General features: G+C 44.5%; 1 protein-coding gene across 1 annotated transcript in view; it reads left to right on the top strand.

Annotated features, from left to right (window-relative positions):
* Positions 1-20,758, top strand: part of LOC131592316 (inter-alpha-trypsin inhibitor heavy chain H5-like) — a 40,431-nt gene that overhangs the window by 14,611 nt on the left and 5,062 nt on the right. The window contains exons 8-12 of the mRNA XM_058863731.1: positions 12,740-12,911; positions 15,422-15,731; positions 18,359-18,912; positions 19,272-19,322; positions 20,366-20,482. Of these exons, the coding sequence (XP_058719714.1) occupies positions 12,740-12,911; positions 15,422-15,731; positions 18,359-18,912; positions 19,272-19,322; positions 20,366-20,482 (1,204 nt within the window). The remainder of the gene's footprint in view (positions 1-12,739; positions 12,912-15,421; positions 15,732-18,358; positions 18,913-19,271; positions 19,323-20,365; positions 20,483-20,758) is intronic.

The raw sequence follows: 20,758 nt of genomic DNA, 5'->3' as shown, positions 1-20,758 counted from the left end.
TAATTTTGTCCTTTTTGGGAATCTGAGTATTTCGGAACAAATCTCAGATGTTTTTCCAGGGCACAGACCTTAATGTGAGCCACCACACCAAGCTGAAGGGCACATCGAATATAAAATAGCATATGGATTCTATGGATCCAAATTATCTTCCCCAGTGGCTGGGGAAGGAGATGACTCATCACGAGAGTTGTTAACAAGCAATCCTAGTTCTGTGCTGAATGAGGTCTCAAATCAAGATGCCTTTGAATCTGTAAAAAGTCCTGTGGACAGAGCCTGGCTCTTGGCTGTCTGTTATCCTCCTGCTGGAAAATGACCACCCTGCCTCTCAGAATAAACAGTTCTGGCACAAATGTCCCCAGTCCTGCAGGCTGGAAGCAGACAGCCAGTGACCAAATGCTGAACCAGGGAGATTAAAACTCCACAGGGCTTTGGTACTATTGTGAGCTGCACAAGTAGTCAGCAGATTAACCTTGCACTATGAAAGCTTTTATTCTGCTCCCAAGTATCAGAGTTTCTTTTCATTACACCTACTAAAAGCAACACAGCCATTAACCCCTAAAGGTTTACTTCATATTGCATACTACATACTTAGTTTGTGCTGCCAAACCTGGATCTCAGGCAAATTAACTACAGAGAGGTTCCTCTTGAGCCTGAAGTGAGAGAAGTGTCTACCCAGAACCTTAGCTGAAGCTGTACCCAACATTTTTGTCTGTTATCTCAGTATATTCTTTTTATGGAGAACCACTGGTACATTATGAAGGAGTGCTTTGGGGTGGAAGCACTTATCTTCCTTTGATTCCAGCTGCTCCAAAACATAAACTTTATGGAATTAAGATCAAAATCATAAAACCCCCACATTGATTAATCAAGAAAAGACCAAAATCTAGGACTGGCTGAAAAATAAACCTCTCTTGGTTCTTTAGGAAAGTGTGACCAGTTACAGCCATGTCTGCTCAGTGTCCTTTTTACTCAGTTGTTGATGTCATTAAGATGTTTATTAAATTACAATCATATTCCCTGGTGGCAAGATACATCTGAGCAGAGGAAATGTCTCCTTTTTGTCTTTTCTCTTTGGACTCTCACAGCTGTGGTGATCTGTGGTGGTATGTAGAGAGCTGGGAAATCCCATGGGACTGTTTTTCCTCATTTCTCTCTACTGGATCACATGCAAGGTCAGCTAAAAATACAGTCAGCAATTGTAAAGTGCTCTTGTGGGTCAGCTGCAGTGACTTTGGCAAAGGACAGTTTTTAGGATTGCATAAGCAAGGATAGGAAACATCAGCTGTGTACCTTTTTCTGGAGCATCTGGAGGAGATGTTGTGCTTTACAGTCACCTGCCTTCACGAAGTAAATGGCAAAGTGACTCAAGTGGGGTCAGGATTTCATACATCCTACAGTTCCCACAACCCAATTGTGAGTCATTTATCTTTTCCTCTCCCAAGGTTTTCCTTTTCCAACATGAATTTTTATCTGTTTGTGCCATCCCTTTTTTCCTAAGATATCTCAGTCTTTGAAGCAACAGATGTTCTGTTGCAAACACATAGAGCGAGACTGGCTGATCAGCTTGAATCAGATCATTGGAGGTGTTCTAAAAGTGTGTGGATGTGGCACTTGGAGACATGGTTTAGCGGTGAACACAGTGGTGCTGTGTTAATAATTGGACTTGATGTTCTTAGAGGTATTTTGCAGTTTTGACAGCTCTTTGGTTCTGTGATTAAGACCCTTGACACCTTCCCCTAACATCATTAAGAGATGTATTAACTTTGAGGGGAAGATATTTCTCCTCAGTTTTCATAGCTCCTGAGCTCTGGTGGTGTCCAGCAGACTCGGATGTGTTGCAGCAGTCAAACTCCTCTGAGAACCTGAGCCTTTGCTACAGTCTCCTTTAAGCACTGACAGGGAGATAAAGTTCAGGAATAGAAAATCCTTGGGCATGATGGGAAAAAATATTCATGTGCTCAAGGCTTTTCACATCATTACTGCTGTCCCACTGGCAAGGAAAATCCAAATGAACTTTGTTCCTTTGTCTGCAAAGAGACAGCAAGTTCTGTGTGGAATAGTTGCTTTTAACAGCCAGGAGAGCCTGGGGAAGTGGTTCTATCTGCAGGGTTTACTGGGAAGCAAAATGATTTGCCCTTTGAGCAGTCTACCCTGCTGATTTTATGGTACCTTTGGCTAGGTAGAAGGGGACACAGCAGTTTTTCATTAATATAACCAGGAGAAAAAGGGTGCAGTTATAAGTTCACCACCTTGTGATTACCATCATTGTGCCCACCTTCACTGGACATGGTGAGAAAGGGCTCTTGCTATAGAATGAGTGTTCCAAGCTGTGAATATGTCCACAAGAGGATGAATTTGCAGGTATTTTGTAGATGTATAGCAAGATAGAGTTGTTTCAACCACGGATTTGTTTCACCTTACTTTTCCCACAGGCAGTAAATGCCACACACTCAGTTAAGCAGTTGGCTTCACTGCAAGCCTGGCACCTTGTCAACAGTGGTGTGCCAGACTGTAATTTTCTCTCAGGTTAATTGCTCTAGGAGGAATCCCTGCTGAAACTGGGACCTGCTGGGGATTTTCAAGGGCTTCAGTTCATTTGCCTGTGCCTGTCCAAGGGATGCTGTTGGTACCCTTGAGTCACACACACAGTGGAGCCCGTCTGAGGGCCCTGTGTGCCCAACCCCTCAACTCCTGTGCTTCAGCACAGATGCCCCTGAGGAGTTTCAGAGTGGTGAAGGAGCAGACAAGCACCTGAGCACTCAATGTTCTCCTTCCAAACTCCTCTGACTTCTGCTGGTTGCTGCAGAACTGGCTGTGAGCCTGCTGACTGTTAGTCTAAATAATGGCTGCTGCCCGGGAGAACAGCCTGAAATCGCCAGGGAACTCTGGAAAAAATGCTAATTCTAATTACAGCCTTCAGAGTGTTCAAAGCTACTGTGACGAGGAAAGTTTTGTCAGGTTTTCCATTTCTGTTGGAAAGAAACAACCTGAGAGAAGACAGAAGAGCTGCCTGCAGCACCAACAACCCCATGCAGCTGCCTCCTGCTCAGGAGTACACCTCAGCAGTGTTATCTCAGTCCTCTCTGGAAGTGTGAATATAAGATATAAGAAATACTACAGTAAATAAGATATCACATCCATCTAGACTTTATTTACTCAAAGAAAATAAAATTTCTCTTCCAAGAGAAATGCAATTACTTGTCGTGCAGAAAAATAATCTGCTGAACCCTAAAACTTTTAAATAATGACAGGGTCATGCAGAGAAACAAGCAAGCTTCAGAGGAAGATGCTTTCAGGTATTCAGGAGGGGAGCATCTGCTCCTGGTCTTAGGACTAACAGCAAATTTTGCTTCATGCTGAGACAGTAGAAGCAGAGACAAAATTTCCTAGGAAGATCCCAGACCACCAAAGTGCAAGTCCTTTAATTGAGTTTGGAGTAAATAGGATGAAAAGGTGAGGGTCGAGTTTGCATGGAAATGCTGCTGAGGCATGAACTGAAAACTCATGAAGACACTGAGAGCTCTCCCAAATGTTTCAGTTGGACCATCACTGAGTTCATCAAAGGATGAACTGGAAACAGGCGCTGCTGATGTGCCAGACACAGCCCAGTGACCACCAGATAAAGCTGTAGTGAAATGGAAGTGGGGGAATGAAGCTGGGAAGTCATTCCATGGATTTGGGTCACTGAGGTTTATGTACCAGAGCTATAGACAGCACAGCTCTTGGTCTGAGACTGGGATGAAGGCCCAGGCTGGCGCTTAAATGGGCAGGAGGGTGGGTGGAGGCCCCAGCTGGGATTGGGCAGAGCCATTAAAGCCTCTTGGTATCCTCAAGGCTCTGGCAAATGAATAAAAGTCAGTGAAGTGAAAGCTCTTTCTTTAGTAGTCCTTTCCAAGCTGGAATTAAGGGTTTTTTTCCAGCTGCTGGAGCAACACCTGGAAGCTAGACCTGGCTTCTGTGTGTGCTTTCATCATGACTGTTATGTGAATTTAGGTAGGTTGTTTTCTTTGCCTGTGCTTGTCTCTTTGCAGAGTCTTGTCTCTTTAGCTGGCAAACCATGTCTGCACTTACGGCTGTACAAAGATCCCCCAAGTCTAAGTGACACCAGATCTTTGTCAAGACTGAAGTTATTAGATTAGCACTGTTTGCAGCAACACTGCTATTTCCAAGCAAATACCCCTTCACCCTAAATCAGGGTGTGTCCTACACATTGCTCAACTGGGACTGTTTGTTTCTGGCTGTGGAGAGCAGCTGAAGCTCAGAAGTGCTTGTGAAACCTCACATGGAATCCTGCTGGAGTGAGGTCTTCCATGTTGTATTACTGTCATCAAACAGCGTTCACAGGTAGCTCTGGGGTCTACATGATGTAATTTGAGGTCCCTTAGGAATGAGGGATATAGTGCTGTGTCATGAGGAGAGAGCTTTTGCTTGGATAGGTACCCTTGATGCAGTGACTTAACCTTCTCTAAAATGTCTGCTCTCTTCTCTGCAGAGTTTTGGGCAAAGAATTGGCTTCCTTTCATGCCTGAGGCAGTGGTTTAGGATTGAAATGGGCAGGGGGAAGAGCTGGAGGCAGAGATGTGCAGGAGGGACTGGGGATCCTGGAGATGGAGATGCTGAGAGGGTTTGGAAATGGTGAAAATTTGGGGCAGGTGTTGGAGAACTCTGAGGGCCCTGTGGCAGATTCTTAGATGGCAAAACTGTCAAGTTTGCTTTTTTAAGGAACTGTTTAGTGCTCTTGCATTGCTTAATGCAACCCTGAGCAAAAGTGCTGGGTCTTTGCTTCAACCAACAAACCATTGTCACTGTCCCTCACTCACTGGAGATCAGACAATCCTAGAATGGTGTGGATTTAAGGAAAGGTCCTTAAAGATAATCCAGTTCCAACCCCCCTGCCATGGGCAGGGACACCTTCCACTAGACCAGGTTGTTTCAAGCCCTGTCCAACCTGGCCTTGGACACTTCCAGGGATGGGGCAGCCACAGCTTCTCTGGGCAGCCTGTGCCAGGGCCTCACCACCCTCACAGAGAAGAATTTCTTCCCAATATCCGATCTAAATCTCTCCTCTTTTAGTTTAAAACCAACCCCTCTTGTCCTGTCACTAAGACCCTCTTGTAAAGTCCCTACTGCAAGTCCTGTAACGAAAATAAATGAAAATGGGGAAGTCACAGGGAAGAGCAACACATCTCTCCTAGCAGGTTACACACATGGATGGGATGTTCTGAGTAGGGGCTAGAAAGCTTCAAACCTGGCAGGTTTCTGGCTGCTGAGACACCCACTCTGTGAGAGTGGCTACATGGTGAAGGATGGGGGTAATCAGTATGAAGAGCATGATGAGCTGTGTCTCAACTCAATTCCTGCTCTGTAGCACAGCAGTTGGTGATTCCTGAAATTGAGGGGATGTGTTGTGGACAGCTTTTGGGCATGTCAGCTCTTCCCAGTGCTCTATTGGGGCTGGTCTGTGTGACGGAAAATGACAGCACCCAATTGTTGGAACAGTTTTCATGCCTGGGATGAATTCCATCTTCTGAGGATGGGCAGAGGGGGAGATGTCAAGCTCTGCATTGAGGGCATGGGGCATTTTCCCTTGGTGCTGACCTTTTGCTGCTATCTCCATGGAAATTTTTCGTCATGCTGACAGGGTGGGGGTTTGACTGTCTGATGGGCATGTTATGGGGTCTGATTCCACTTAAAATGAGCTAAGCACAAGAGAAGAATGTGGCCTTCAGACACTGCTGTGTCAGTCTGGCTGTGTGCCCATGCAGCCCTGTTGTTTCCAGTGAGGTTATTTCAGTATAGCACTGTGGGGCAGCCCTTAAGCTTTTCCCTTTGCCTTATTTACTGTATGGAATTGTTTACTCCTCCAACTGCAACCCATTCTGCACTGGGATAAGGGCTTCAAGTAACAATGCTTGGTGCTGATTAGAACTTGCCTCCTTAAATCTTCACACTGGCATTCATTCACATCCTCAGTGCTGCAGTGAGATTGCAAAGACTGAGCACCTACTCTGCCCTCCAGACCCATGGAACTCCAAATCAACTTTTGAGATTAGTTTTTCATGAATTTATCCTCACCATGCTGCTGGGTGCTAGACAAGTGGGTTACCCTAACTGATAACATCTTTGAGGATGGTTTTATCATCCACTGAGCAAAAATTCAGTGCTTAAGTGTCCTGGATGGATGTGGAGCTAAGAGTTTCACTCAATGTTAAGTGAAAAATCTTTTTCAGAAAGGGCAATAGGAACAAACATTTGTTCTAAGGGATGGCTGTTTTTCAGCCTGGGAAAATACAAAGCAATATTTTTAAGGCCATATAGGGAGTCAACAATGTTCAAGTGACCAGCAAAGGATCTGGGATGTTCAGGAGGGGGAGACTGGACAAGGGGATGGAGACAGACCTTTATTGTCCAGAACTCTGTATTCAAACTCCCTCCCATCACAGGCCTGTGTCAGTATTGAACAAAATGCTTGTTGTCTGGAATTGCGAAGGAGTTTTCCCTGGTTACACCATTCTTGTCTGCCAGGAAGAAAGCACAAAGATACATTGACAGGGAGAGGGGCAGTTGCAGTTCCTCAATTTCAGGACATTCCCTGGGGAGGCAAAAAGAGCCAATTGTCCTCTCTGAGAGTGGGATGAAGGAAGGTAAAACAATCCAAGGATACACTTCTGGGTTAAACCCTGGTTTTGGTACAGAGGTCCTAGTTGCTGGCAGGTGACATGTGACCAGCATTATGTGGGCAGAAAGGACACTGGGACACAGAGGAAAGCAAAACTCATGTGATGTGGCTTCCAAACTCAGCAGATACAACACTGCCCAAACCTCTGCTGTCTCTGCACCTTGGCTGCTCCCTGTAATGTGCCAGTGGTGCTCCCACTGCATTCCCCTTGGCTCTGGACCTGAACTAAATCTATGACAACACCTTGTCTGACCATGTTAGCACCATTTCAAGTATGACTTTGATGCCTTTAAGCCTTTCTTTAAGTCACAGTACTAATTAATCCTTCTGATAGACCATGGGGACATTGATGAGCTTTGACTGTTGTTTGAAAATTCCAGCTCTGGATCTTTCTATCAGCTGCCTCTGCATGTTTGGAAAGGGGAAGAGAAGAACCAAAGCACAGAGGATATTGAAGGGGAGGAAGGAGCTCTTTTGTTTTTTGTCCCTGTGTTTCCTTGCAATCTTTTGCCAAACAATATATTCACTTGTACTTTTCTCCTTTTTGCTGTATGAGATCTCATTTCTGAGCCCTTCCCTACCACTGTTGCACTCTCAGACATATTACTGGACAGAGCTATGGCTTCCTAATTCCCTCTGAGCTTACATTTTGTGCCTTAGCTCCCTTGTGAAAGTTGGTTTCTCATAGGGATCTGGAAGGACAAATTGTGCAGAATTTTTGTCTTCTAGTTGTGGGATTGTTTAGCACATGGATACAGATGGCCCCAGGTCTGCTCTCTGCAGGCTGTTCCTTTGCATCTGTTCCTGTCAGTGGCTCCTGTTTTCCAAAGGCTGTGGTTGGGAATGCTTTCCTCCCTGCTAGCACTGCTCTCTAGACAGGCTGATCCTGAGCCCAAGCAGTTCCCTGGTGCTGGCTGACCTGGAAGAGGCTGTGTCACTGGTGATGGAGTCCTGCTGCCCAGCTGTTGCGAGGGTGGCTGGATGAAACACTTAGAAGTGCTCCTAAGGCGATGGAAAGTGTGAATACGTGGGCTTGGGATATGCATTTTAATGAGGTGTTTGAATTCTCTCCTTGCTGCCCAGCAGGGCCGAGGTCTGGCAGTGCCACAGCTCCTAACAACCACATATTGTGTCCCTGTGAGCTGCACAGCTCTCAGGGTAGCCAGGCCTCACCCTCGCCCCGCTCCCCAAACAAATAAGGGACTGTGGAAGAAATGTCACCAGGACTCAGATTCCTCCTAAAAGGTGCCCAGATGGTCTGACATCATCCCAGATGTCTTTGAGGCAGATCTTTGGCCCAAAGAAAGGCTGAAGGCTCTCAGCTTTCCCTAAGAGCGTGTATCTTCCCATGCTTTGTTCCAGCAGTGTTTAGGCAAGATGAGGTCTGTCAGCATTAATTCCAAGGGCTGGGTACAAGGGTGGCAGATCACAGCCACACTCGAGTGTAGCCGAGGGAGCTCTGCTCTTCCTGCTATTGCTGGGGCTGGTGCAGCTCTGAATCACCCTGGCTGTCATGCAGGGCCTGTAGCAAGCAAGAACCAGACAGGCAGCAGCTGTGCTGGATGTGCAGGTGCCAGTGCAGAGGTGACAGGGAAGGTCAGAGTGGTGGCTGGGCCCTGGCTTGTCCCAGGCCTTGTAGGCTTGAGCAGACACTGTTTGCTCATCATTTAGGCAGTGTGAGCTCCTCTTCCCTCCTCTCATCATTTATGAAGCACAGACATAAACTGTGGTCACTCCTGGCAGTCATGGTCTCCTCACCTGTCCCCAGCTGTAGAGCAGGGCTGTCCTGCTCCAGGTTTGGGGGTGATATGTCATAACCATGGAGATGGCTGTTTCAGTCCCAAGATTCCAGCTGTGTTGGTAGCTCATTCACCAGCAAAACTCCTCATCTCAAATGCAGTGGCAATTTAGTCTCTACCCCTCAGCTCAATTTTATCTGTATTAAGGGAAATGGAGGAATCTTCCCCCACCAAGTTATCCTCTTTTAAATCCTTATTTAAAACTTGACTCTGACACATACAAACTATTCCCAAATGGTAAAAAAGGATTTTTATTCAGCTGTTCTGGACTGTTACTTCCTGCAATCCTCTGCTTTAATCCTTGCTCCAAATGCATCAACCCAGGCAAACATGTTGGGAAAAGTATTTCACCTTGCAGCACCTGGCACAGAGATACTGGAGCCCTAAACTCTTTTTCCTCACTGTGAATGGGTCCAGCTGATCTCCAAAATGAACCAGTGGCATGGGCACAGCCATGGAGGAATATTCTGGCCCTCAGCAGGGTAGAAATGGTTAATTTTCTGCCTCTTTGGCAGGAGTTTCAGTGGAATGACTCACTGAGGCCAGGTGGGAGTGGAACTGCAAGAACCCCATTGGCAGCAGAGCAGTTTGGGAATCCCATGGCAGCCACAGCCCTTGGCTCCTTGGAGCCAGGAGAAGCTGCAGCTTGAAGGCCTTACAAGGACAAACAGAAACCTGCTGCTGTATCCCAGCAGAAGCTGCAGGCAGAAGAGCTTTGCAAAGCTTGGCCTGGGGTCTGGTGGAGATGGGAGAAGAGGGCTGGGCACCGATTACACTTGGTCATAGCCAAATCCTTCATGATTTTACCAAGATATCCTCCTTATTAAAAGCTGTTTTTGCCTGCCAGCTCCTGAATCATATCCAGCAGTCTGAGGGAAGTCACATCTCTCTCATAAACCATTAGTGGGTGAGGAATGCTGGCAGGTAGCAAAGCATGTTGTTGCCACCCCATGAGGACTGAAGTCTTTAGGGCATACCTGGGAGTCCTAATGAGCTGGGAAGAGAGATGGAAATAGGAAGAGACAGGGGATTCAGAGCACTCTGGGAAAGGTGGAGAGACAGCTCAGCTCCTTTTGGCTCCAGCAAAAATCAGAATGCTCAGGACAGGGCAGGATAAGTTCTTGAGGTGAGTCCCACCTTCTCTGCTTGAAGGCAATGCCTGGAGACAGGCACTTCCAGACAGTGACTCAGCCCATCCTAAAACCTGTCCCAGACAAATGGGATGGATTAATCCCTGGAGGTGGCTTCCCTTGCCTCAAGCAGGATTAGATGTGATGCCCAGCTTTCTAATGACTGAGTTGGGAAAGCTGAATCCCACCCTTTATTTTTACTGTGAATGGAGTAAAAAGCTGCAGGAGAATGAACATATGGCCTCCCTCACTGTTTGCTTTGGAGCAAAACCATGTGTGCATGCACACACACACTTGTACATATGTTTGTGTGCATGTTACATAAATTCGAAGGGTTTTAATTTAAGTTGCAGAGGCAAGCACAGGATACAGATGCCAGAATCCAGGCTGTCAGTGCATATCCATTAAAATATGGCAGAAGGTTTTTCCTGGGAAAAATTGACTCAAACTCTGGAGTGACAAAAATGAGGCAAAAAGCAAAGAGGAAATGAAAGGAGAGAGATGGTCCCAGCCCCACATTTGGCCCCTGTATGAGGGTGTGGGGAAGTGCTGGGTTTCCTGGGAATGTCTGTTTCAGTTCCCTCCTGATCCTCTCTGCAATTCTAGCTTGGATGCTGTATACACCAAGGTACTTCTGCTCTGTGTTGTTTTACCCTTTCCTTTTCTTTTGGCTGAACACAGGCAAGAATGTCAAAAGGAATTTGTGAGCACATGGGAAGTGAGAGGCAGCCTCTCTGCAAGTAGGCCAAAGCAAGATTATTTCTCCTCTTGCCTTGTTCTCAGAAACAGCAGAGCTTATTTGGGCCCAATAAATCCCTCTGACAAAAGTGCTGTTTCAGAGAATTGGAAAAAAAAAAAACTGAAAAGGAGGGGTTTTGTAATGGGAGAGGTCAAGCAATGTTAATTATAATCAGAGAGCTGTAATATAGATAATGAGATTTGGGGAGTTTTTCTTCAAATCATTGCCTCTAGGAACCTCTGTTTCTCTCCTGTGTGGGAGTGGAGGGGATGTTTATGTAGGGAGCCTTTGTGGTCTTCTGTTCCTTGCTTTAACACCCTGCCCAAATCTCCTTCAGAAGAGCTTGGCATGGAACTGCTTACATGCAGGATAGAAGGTTCTCTATCTTCACTTTCTGCTTACTTTGATCCAATTTTTTGAGGGGCAAATACTCTGGCCAACCTTGTTATCGTGGAATAAATCAGTCCTTTTCTTTGCTGTGCGATTGCTGTATGTGCACATGTGGGATAGCTTGGCTGATTGAACTGTGGGCTGGGGACTCCAATTTTGGGAACCTCTCACTTTCTGACTTTGACATAATTATAAAAGTAGCCTGATTTTCCTCTCTGTAAAATGGGATGCTGATGGAAGGTGTCTCTGAAAGGTGATGTCATGCATTATCTGAAGCATTTTTACAATACAGTGTTGTAAAAGAGGAGCTTCTTTTTCAAATATCCGATTATTTAGCCCAACTTTGTCAGTTTCTATGGACTGTTAGACTGGAGACAGCCTCCATATTTGGGGCAGGAATTCACTTTTGTGAAGGTCTGTTTGGTGCACATTATGATGTGAACCTAGTGGGGTTCTCCCCTTCTCTTTGAAAGAATCTGTTCCACCAGCATTTGCTTTAATATTCTTGTCTGTGAAACAGTGGTGGGATGTGGAGGAATGTTCCAGCTAAGCAAATGGAGGGATTAATCCTGAGATCCCTGCAGAAGGAAAATGATTTGTACAGAGGATAGAAGCAGGGAAAGTCTCCAGACTTGGCTCCAGAATGTTTGGAGCTATGGGAAATATTCCCCTTAATTTCAGGTGGACTGAGAGCCAAGGCACCAGCTGTGAGGATTAGATTTGTTTGCAGTTGCATCATTGCATCATCATCTGCCATGCAGAATCCAGAGGGACATTGATGACACAGCGTGATAAGTCTTTTGAGCCCTTTTCCAAACTGTCTTTACATAGCAACATCAGGCCTAGACTTATGTGGTTTCCAGCACTGCTGATTACTTCTATATTTTTTCTGGACTAGCCCTTCACGTATTTTCCTGACAGGCATGAGAGAAACCTTTAAAAGCTGGTGAGCCCACCATATTATTTCCTGCATAGCTTTCCTTGGAATTTGTGAGGCTTAATGGTGGCCAAGAAGGGGCTGAGCTGATAATCTGCTGATTTTTCTGCTTAGATATTGCCTCATATTCCTCCCATGTATTTTGCATCCAAATATAGGGTATGTTTGCATGGACAGAGGATGCTTTTGTGCAACTTCTCTGAGTCTAACTCAGCTGAAGTCTGTCTCCATGTGAACACAGCTTCATGGCTGCTAAATCCAAGCTGGTCTCTCTGAGGGGAACTGGACACCTCTGCAGTCTTCCTCTTGACATTTCCTTAGGGGTCTGGCTTTCCCAGAACTTAGGATCCTTAACCTCCTTTAAGAATTCATCTTGTGACCGGCTTTCCTCACTCTGTTGCCTGTGTTTACATAGTATGATGAACAGCTGGCATATTGATGAAAAATAATATACCTGGTGACAAAATTGACTGGCAGGTAGAATCTGCAATGACTAGTCAGGACTTCTTTTTATATCTAGTTAACTGAATTTATTAACCTAAACATTTATTAATTGCTGGAACTATTCATTAGAGTGTATATGTAGCAAATACTATCCTAATAATGAACAGGGAATGTGCATCCTTTGACATGTTTGCAGGTTTTTTTTAACTTATAAGTAACCTATTTTAAATATATGCCACTTGTAGCTTACTGCCAATCTAGAGTGTGTTAGACAAACTCTAAGAGTTTGTTATTAGTCATTATCACTCACTATCCCTTAATTCAGTACATGGTTCTCCCCATCACTGGGAGCTTTTATCCTAATTTTGATGCCTGATTTTTAAGCTTAGTTAGATCTAGATGTGCCTCACAAGACCTTTTGGGCAAGAGTTGTTTTTCATCTCCTATTTGCCCAGCCCCTGGCACCAGAGAGATCAGGCCTTGCTATAGGGAAGGACATCCCAATTTTCTTCATCAGCCAAACTGCTGGTGTAGAAATATCTAAAAGATGAGAGAAATCTTAAAACTAAATTCTTGCCCACTAAAACACTGAGAGTTGTGTCTGCTTCTCTCTTTTTCTAGACCAAAGAAGCTCTCTTCACAATTCTCCAGGACCTAAGGCCTGAAGACCACTTCAACATCATTGGCTTTTCCAACCGAATAAAGGTCTGGCAGCAGGACCGGCTGGTGCCAGTTACTCCAAATAACATCAGGGATGCCAAAAAGTACATCCATAACATGTCACCTACTGGAGGTATGACCAGAGACAGGGATGGGACTAATTGTGTTATCCAATTAGCTACAACAGAACAGAGAGTGGTGAATGTGGTCCTGGAGCATATAGAATAAAAAGACATTAGGATTTAGCTCATGGGACAAGGGGGTTCCTTCACCTCCACTCAGGGTTATGTGTTCTCCATTAACATACATGATGGGAAAGTTTCCTCAGACCCTGCCCATTGCAGGGGGTTTGGACAAGATGGCCTTTAAATGTTCCTTCCAACCAAAATTAGTCTGTGATTCTGTATACCTATTAAACCCAATTTGATTCCATTCTCTTGTTTATCTGGTGACACCGTTGGAATGGGAAAGCTTCCAAGGTTATTTCTTGAGGACACAGATGAAAACATACCCTGGCAAAGGACACACAGTGCCAGTATTGTGTAGTTTCTGAAAGGCTCTGTGAAAGCAGGCTCATGATTTTGTCTGGGCTGGAAACCCCAGGGATGGAGCACAATCTGTGGGATGTGGGATTGCCTTATACAGGAGTAAGTTTCTCACCTAGTACTGTCTTCTCATCTCTACCAAGGAGCAGCCAAAATTATATTTGAGAATTTCTTGGCCCTTTTTGCTTATGCCTTGTTGCCTGGAGGGAAGCAGGCAGAGAAAACCCCAGAACAGTGGCAGAGTGCAGGCATGACTTTTAATTTGATTCATAGGTCTCTGTGAGGCTATGGACAGCAGTATAAAAAGATCTCCAGCTACAGTGAGGCTTGTAACCAAACATATTCCAGCAGCTGTGCCCAGAGGGCTGCAAAATGACCTATTCAAATCCTTCCCCATGGAAGTAGTCACAGCTGGTTGAAGGTCAGGAAGGCCTTCCTGTGGCTGCCCCTGAGCAGTGACCACTCCTAGCAGAGGAAACCCTCAGTTGGAGAAACAGGGCAAACAGGATGGTTGGCTGTGCTGTTTGTGTTGTGAGAGGAATTGCTTAGGAAGTGGTTAAGGGACCTGCCCAGTTAAACAATTACCAATAGTGGGACTAAACTGAAAGAACAAAGCCTTTTACTCCAGAAATGCCAAGAGAGCTGTGCAGGAACCAGCTGGGTTTGCCCATGAACCTGCCAGGGAACAAAAGTTAAAGGAAATGATTGACTGTGGCTCAACAGGAAGGTGTAGTGATTCTCCACCACAGGTACTTCAGTTTCGGCTAACTCTGTGCTTTCCCTATAAAGGTGCTGTTCCTTGACTATCTCCCAGTGAACATGAACACACACAAAGAACATTACACCCCTGTGCTGTACTTACATACCAAAGAAACGGGAGAAAAATCCTGCTGCTAAATACCTGAGCGTGTGGCAAAAGGCAGTTCTCAGTGCTTGGTAGTTCTATGATACAACTGAGTATAAAATTACACACTCTGCTACATCACATGGATTTCTTCTCATTTTGGGGAAAATGTTCTTTCTGAAATTTTGGATTTGCCTGGAGATTGAGAGTTAGGATATTTGGGTGCAGGTTTTTTGGCTGAGAACCATTTTGCAGAAGACAGAGTCAGGATTTTGAGGACTTTTCAGAAGTCTTTGCTGCTTCCCTGTTCCTTGTCTTGCTGCAGTCACTGGAGCTGTGGACACTGAGTTTCTAGGTTCATGCTGTATGGGCTTTCTATCACATCTTGTTGACAACCTTCCTAGATCTCCCTTTCCAGACCCCCAGGAGTCAGCTGTGTATGGCTCTTCACCCATTTCACCAGCTTTGTTTCTAAGAGCTGTTTTTAACCCCAATGTGTTTATTTTGCAAAGGTCCCACAGCCAATCCCTCTATGCTTTGACTAGAAATATGTGGAGAAAGTGAATACTTGTACTCATTTTCCTGTTTTCTTTTTTTTTTATTTTTAATTTTTTGAACACACTGTGGGCTTGGATCCTTTTCATGCCTATTCTAATGTACATCTGTTCCCTCATTTACTTTGTTTTCTCCCTCCCACCCCACTTCAGGCAATTCTATTCTTTACTAGCCAGTTGTTTTGTGCAAACACACTCCTCAGCTAACCAAGCTTTTCCCTTTAAACTTTGTATCCCCTGGGGTGTGAAGAATGAACCCATCCACTAGTTTTCCCATTTGAAAGCTTTTTTCCTGACTCCAAGTGTTGTGACCATCAGAAAAAAAAATGAGCAGAACTTTTCCTAGTTCAGATATCATCTGGGAGAGTCCCATAATAAAGCTTTACAATTTTTGTTTGTACCAGCCAAACATAGTATGATTGTTTACCAGACTGATTGTTGTACATTGAGACATTCAACAGCAATTTCACATGACAAACTGAAATTCATAACTCAGTTCATAAGACCATAAACAGCTGTGCCAAACTGGTGCTAAATAACAGAGCTGAACTGAACTAAAGGGCTAGAGCAACTTCATGTGGAGAAAAGGGACATCCTGATGTCCAGAGAAGCGGTCACCTCACTAAAAGGACCTCAGGGAAATTATTCACACCACTCTTAGAAGGAGAAATGATCTCTAATCACTCTGGTACCTTCCCAGGGACTAATATTAACGGGGCTCTGCAGACCGGGGCGAAGCTGCTGAATGATTACATTGCTCAGAATGACATTGACGCCAGGAGCGTGTCCCTGATCATCTTCCTCACGGATGGGAGGCCGACTGTCGGGGAAACACAGTCATCCAAAATCCTCAGCAACACCAAGGATGCCATCCGGGATAAATTCTGCCTCTTCACCATCGGCATTGGCAACGATGTGGACCACAAGCTGCTGGAGAGGATGGCACTGGAGAACTGCGGCATGACGAGGCTTTTCCAGGAGGATGAGGATGCAGCCAGCCACCTCAAGGGGTTTGTTATGCTTTTTCTGTTCTTTGGGTTCTCTGGGAAAGCATTTTGGGATGGAAAATCCTTTAGTGAGACATGGCAAGAAATTGGAGCTTCCCTGAGGCTCAGCTCTGGTTGGGAGAGGCAGAGTTTGATCAGATACTCTGAATGGGTACCCAGAAATTTCCTTTTTCTTAGCAGACCCCCTGAGATGTACTGGAGCTTCCAAAACCCTCAGAACAAGGCATTTGTTTCCCTAATTCAGATCATTGTTTTAGACATAAAAACCCAGAGAGCTGGGGGTACAGCTCCCAACTCCTCAAAGGTAGATGGTGGGAGGAGAGGATGCATTTCATACATCAAATCGACAACATGAACAGCATGGCGGGGATCAGGAATGAAGATTCCATTTTGGAGCAAAAAAATTTGTTTATTTAATATTTGGAAATTATAACTTTTTGCCCAAGATCAAAAATATTTGACTTTGAAGAAAACACTAAGATCATTCCTGGGATAACCATATAGTCACTTAATTTCCTCATTCTTTGTGACCTAAACTCCTCATAAGTTTCCTGAAATCCTTATCCTTCAGTAGGACCAGAGATTATGTTCATTTTCTGTGATAAGGGAGCTGTAGTCCAAGGGGAGACTCTGGAAAGGAACGCCAGAAAGATATGTGACCACATCTCTGACAAAAACATTTGGCAATGTGTCAGTGTTTCCAAATAAAAATGTGTGGCTTTCACCCCCAAAATATTGGTGTTTTAACCACAGAAACTGGAAAGAGACAGAAATTTAGTACTGACCTCTCTCCTGGCTCATGCCTAGCTGCTCTGGAGCAATAAATCCAAGCGCTTTCCACCAGGGCTTTGCCTTCTGTTATGCGTGGACAAGCATTCCTTCTAAACTAAATTCTGTAGATCCATCTGTCACTCCACCCACGTCATTTCCTCCTCAGGACATGTCCTTTGGATAGCAAGTGGCATTCCCTGGCAAACAGAGGATTTCTGATTGATTGGGCTGTGGGAGTCCAGTGCTGCAAGTACTTGTTCAAACGCCTCTCTCTGATGAACAGCTCACTGTTTATCAAGCTCAGTCATGGCAAACCCATTTGGCATCTGGTGCCAAATTTATACAGAAAAGCACAATCTCTGCTGGAGGCCAATTCAAACCTCAGTTGGAGGGAAAACCTACATGGGTGCCAATGTAATTTTTTTCATTCTCAACAGGTTGTGTTTTTATACAGATACTTCCTTGAATTGTATTCTAAGATAGGTTGGATATCTCCACCATTTGCTACAACTCAGAAGTTAATTTATAGAGAGTTCTCAAGTTTAATTCAGTCATGTTTTTAAATCTGGTAAGGTCTCTGCATGAAAGACAATGAGTGCTCAGACAGACTTTAAAAGAAAGTAAACCAGTTCAGGGTTTGGGTTCCCTTGGAGAGAGAATAAAGCAGGAAGTGTGACTTTCGCTTCCAGACAGTCTGTTTTACCAGATGTGTCAAATAAATGCAGCTTGAACTAAAAAAGGGCTGAGGCCAATTCTTTGTTTATTTACCAAATTAAACTCAAATGACTTGCCAAGAGATGAGCAGTTTGGCATTTAAATGGGAAATATGGTATTCTTGGAGCAGCTTGGGAGGAACCTTCAAAAGTACACGGCTGTAGGGAAAACACATTATTGTAAACTTGGGCTTTGAGCCTTGTGAAAGTTTTCTGGGCTGTTCAGTGCAAGGTGTTCTCACAAGTGTGGCTGGTCACGTTAACAAAGCATTAAAAGGTAAACCTCCCTGGTTCCATGAAAGACATGCCTTGTTCCAACAGAAAAAGAACCATGAGGAAGTGACTTCTCTTGTGCCAGGGTGCCTGTACATAGCAGCTGGAATTCCTGCATTCCTTGGAAATGTTCTCATTAATGGGGGGCATGGTGAGATTCCTTCTGGATTTTCTTTATCTGTTGGACCTCAGAAAACTGTATTCCTACACTAACCAACACAACCTAGGGGTCTTTCAGCTTTGGTTTGGAATCTCTTCAGCTTTGGTGGACATTTTGGCCTTACAGTTTCTGTCTCTGGGATACCATGTGTAACACCACCAGAAACCTGTAGGTAACAGCATCTCCTCTAAGTACATTTTTTAATAACTGGGGTGCTTTCCATGAATCTTGGAAGCCAATAATTTACCTTTAAGTGGTCAAAAATATCTCCTTGCAGAGGTCTGGAACTGTAGTGGAAGGGAGGTCAGGACACGCTGTTACGGTTATGAACATACTTAAGAGACTCTGTTTAGATGCCTGAGGAACAGTGAAGATTAAAATGAGGCAGAGAATAATTTTGGTTGACAGGGACCTCTGGATATCCTGTAATTCAGCCTCCTGCTCTGAGAAGAGCTAACTTCAAGTTTAGGTGAGGTTTCTCAAGGCTTTGTCTACTCAGGTTTTGAAAAGCCCTAAGGGCAGAGGTCCCCCCCCCCTATTTTTCTGTGCCAAGTTAGAGTGGATGTGGTAGTTAAATTTGGATCCCAATGGCTCAAACTGTACCTGAATGACTTAGGAGCCATTTTAGATAACCTGACTGTGTCCTTGTGGGTGTACAAGTGCAAGAGTGTGTTCATACAGTGCTAACGGTGAAAAATGTGTCTTGATTTAAGGTTCTATGATGAAATAGGGACACCCCTTCTCTCTGACATCCGTGTTGATTACCCCGAAGACGACGTGGAGCAGGTCACCCAGAACTTCTTCCCCAATTACTTCAATGGCTCTGAAATTATCATAGCCGGCAAACTCATCAACCGCACCTCGGATAAACTCCACGTGGAGGTGACTGCCAGCAATTCCAAGAAGTACATCCTCCTCAAAACAGATGTGGCCATTGACCTGCTGAGCAGAAATGACATCAGAGGTGTCCCCGGCCTGGAGGATGGCAAAGGTGACAATAATTACATCGAGAGGGCGTGGAGTTACCTCACCATCAAGGAATTGCTCAACTCTCGGCTGAAGAGTGATGACAGTCAGGAAAAGGACAATTTGATGGAAAAAGCCAAGTCAATGGCCTTGGCTTACAATTTTGTTACCCCCTTCACTGTTCTGAAGATGAAAGAGGCTGGACTCCACTCAGAGCCACCTCAGGAGGAGTTTATGAGCCCTTCCACTGATGGCATCGGGGAAAAGGTGCAGAGCCTGCAGGGGCACAAGGCCCCACCAGGTATGAGAGAAGAATAACCTTGTTCTGGTAAAAACATCTTCCTGCATGGGCAATGTCTCATGGCTGACTTTGGCACAGGGGTGATCTGAACAGTGAACTGAGGGGCAAAGCTGAGATTTTCATACCAATTTTGGTAACTGTGGGCTGGGTAGTCTTTAGCAAACCTTTTAGACCTGTCACTCATCCCCTTGAAACACTTACTGCTCTGTAGGAACTGGAGAAAAATTGGTGTTCTACATTAAAGTGTTTTCAGGAATATATCCCATAATCTTTGGATAATATTTGGGGAATATTATTGTAATATATCTCTTTCTGCTGCTCAGTAATTAGTTGTAACAGCTTTCCTTACCCACTTCTAGGTGTACGCAGAGGGCAGGATAAACAGAGAATTAAAATCTCCAAAACTTCAGGTCAGTGCCTGTTTTCATGCCTTTAAGAATGCAGAATAATAGTGGCTGATATATGGACACCTCAGATGTACATCACTGTGGTATAGCCTTCCAAGTAACAGGCCAAAATTCTCTTTGTCAGAGCTACACAGTAGGGAGGAAAATGAAACCAAAACCAAAATATGGAGAGGATCAGTAAGCAGGAGTGTGAGCAAGGCAGATGATCTACAACACCTGATCATCATGTTTGAGACTTCTGCAGTTTAGGGGAGAACAGAAACACATTCTCTCTGTACTAGAAATAGTGAAAAAAACTTTGAAAATAACAATGCTGAAATATAAAAAAAGTTGTTGAAGATGGAAAAAGAGATAATTCTGTAGTATTTTACAATTTTCCTGTTGGTCCTGTATCTTCACTTAACTTTTTATTAAACACTGAAGAATAAGTCCAGATCAAGAATTTTGACTTGAATTTCTCTTGATAGGGTCAATTTTACCTTAGAAATTAGGATTTTTGACTTGCCTTACTAATGTCAGCTGTCTGATAGTTGATGATAGGTCACGGATTGTTGAAAAATTAAGACTGTGGGATCAACAGCTGCTGTTGACTGCTCCAATCCGATACTGAGGGCCAGGAGAGGTCAGTGTGAGGTGGACCCATGCAGCAGCCCTTGGTCAGAAAGTACATTTCTGTGAGCTGTGAGGGATGTAGTTTGCCAAGACAGAATGGAGGAGTTCAAAACACCTACATGATAATTCCCATAAATCACTGAAATTATATTCCGGGAAGAAAATATCCTGATTTTCATCTAGACTGTTTTGGGTTTTGAGTTGTCATTGAAAACCCAACCTCTCTGTGAGAGAAACAAAACAATCTTAGCAAAAAACAAAGCAAAACTTGGCATTTCCTGGCAAACTCCATCTGACCCTCTAAAAACAACAAACCAGGAGGACATAGAAAAAACAGGGACAAACACACTTTAAACAGCAGTTTTGTTGCAATCTTGGACACTGCAGTTTTGTGTGAGCCTCTCACATTTATCTCTTTTTCCATGTCTTCTCAGCGGATGGGGACCCTCACTTCGTCATTGATTTTCCCTCCAGCAAGTTCTCTGTCTGCTTCAACATTGATGGAGAACCAGGGGACATTCTCCGGCTGGTCTCTGATCACAAGGAATCTGGTGAGCAATTAAGCAGTTTCTTGTGGTGGAAAATCAAAGTGTAAGGCCAGCTCTGCAGCAGACCAAGCACCAAGGTGCCTCATAGGCCAGAAGGTGATAGGAAGTTAGAAAAAGCTTCTTCTATGGTTCAACTTCACCCAATTACAAAGTCACAGCTTGCAAATAAAAGGTTTGGACTCACCAAAATTGCTGTGGGAATTTCCCTCTTTACTTACAGTACTGTTTGGTTTAGGACAGAGCAAAGTACTCAAGCAGGCTCACCAAACACCCTGGCTC

The sequence above is a fragment of the Poecile atricapillus genome, chromosome W, assembly GCF_030490865.1.
Source record: "Poecile atricapillus isolate bPoeAtr1 chromosome W, bPoeAtr1.hap1, whole genome shotgun sequence".
NCBI classification, from domain to species: Eukaryota; Metazoa; Chordata; class Aves; order Passeriformes; family Paridae; genus Poecile; species Poecile atricapillus.
This window is presented reverse-complemented; position numbering and strand designations above follow the sequence as displayed.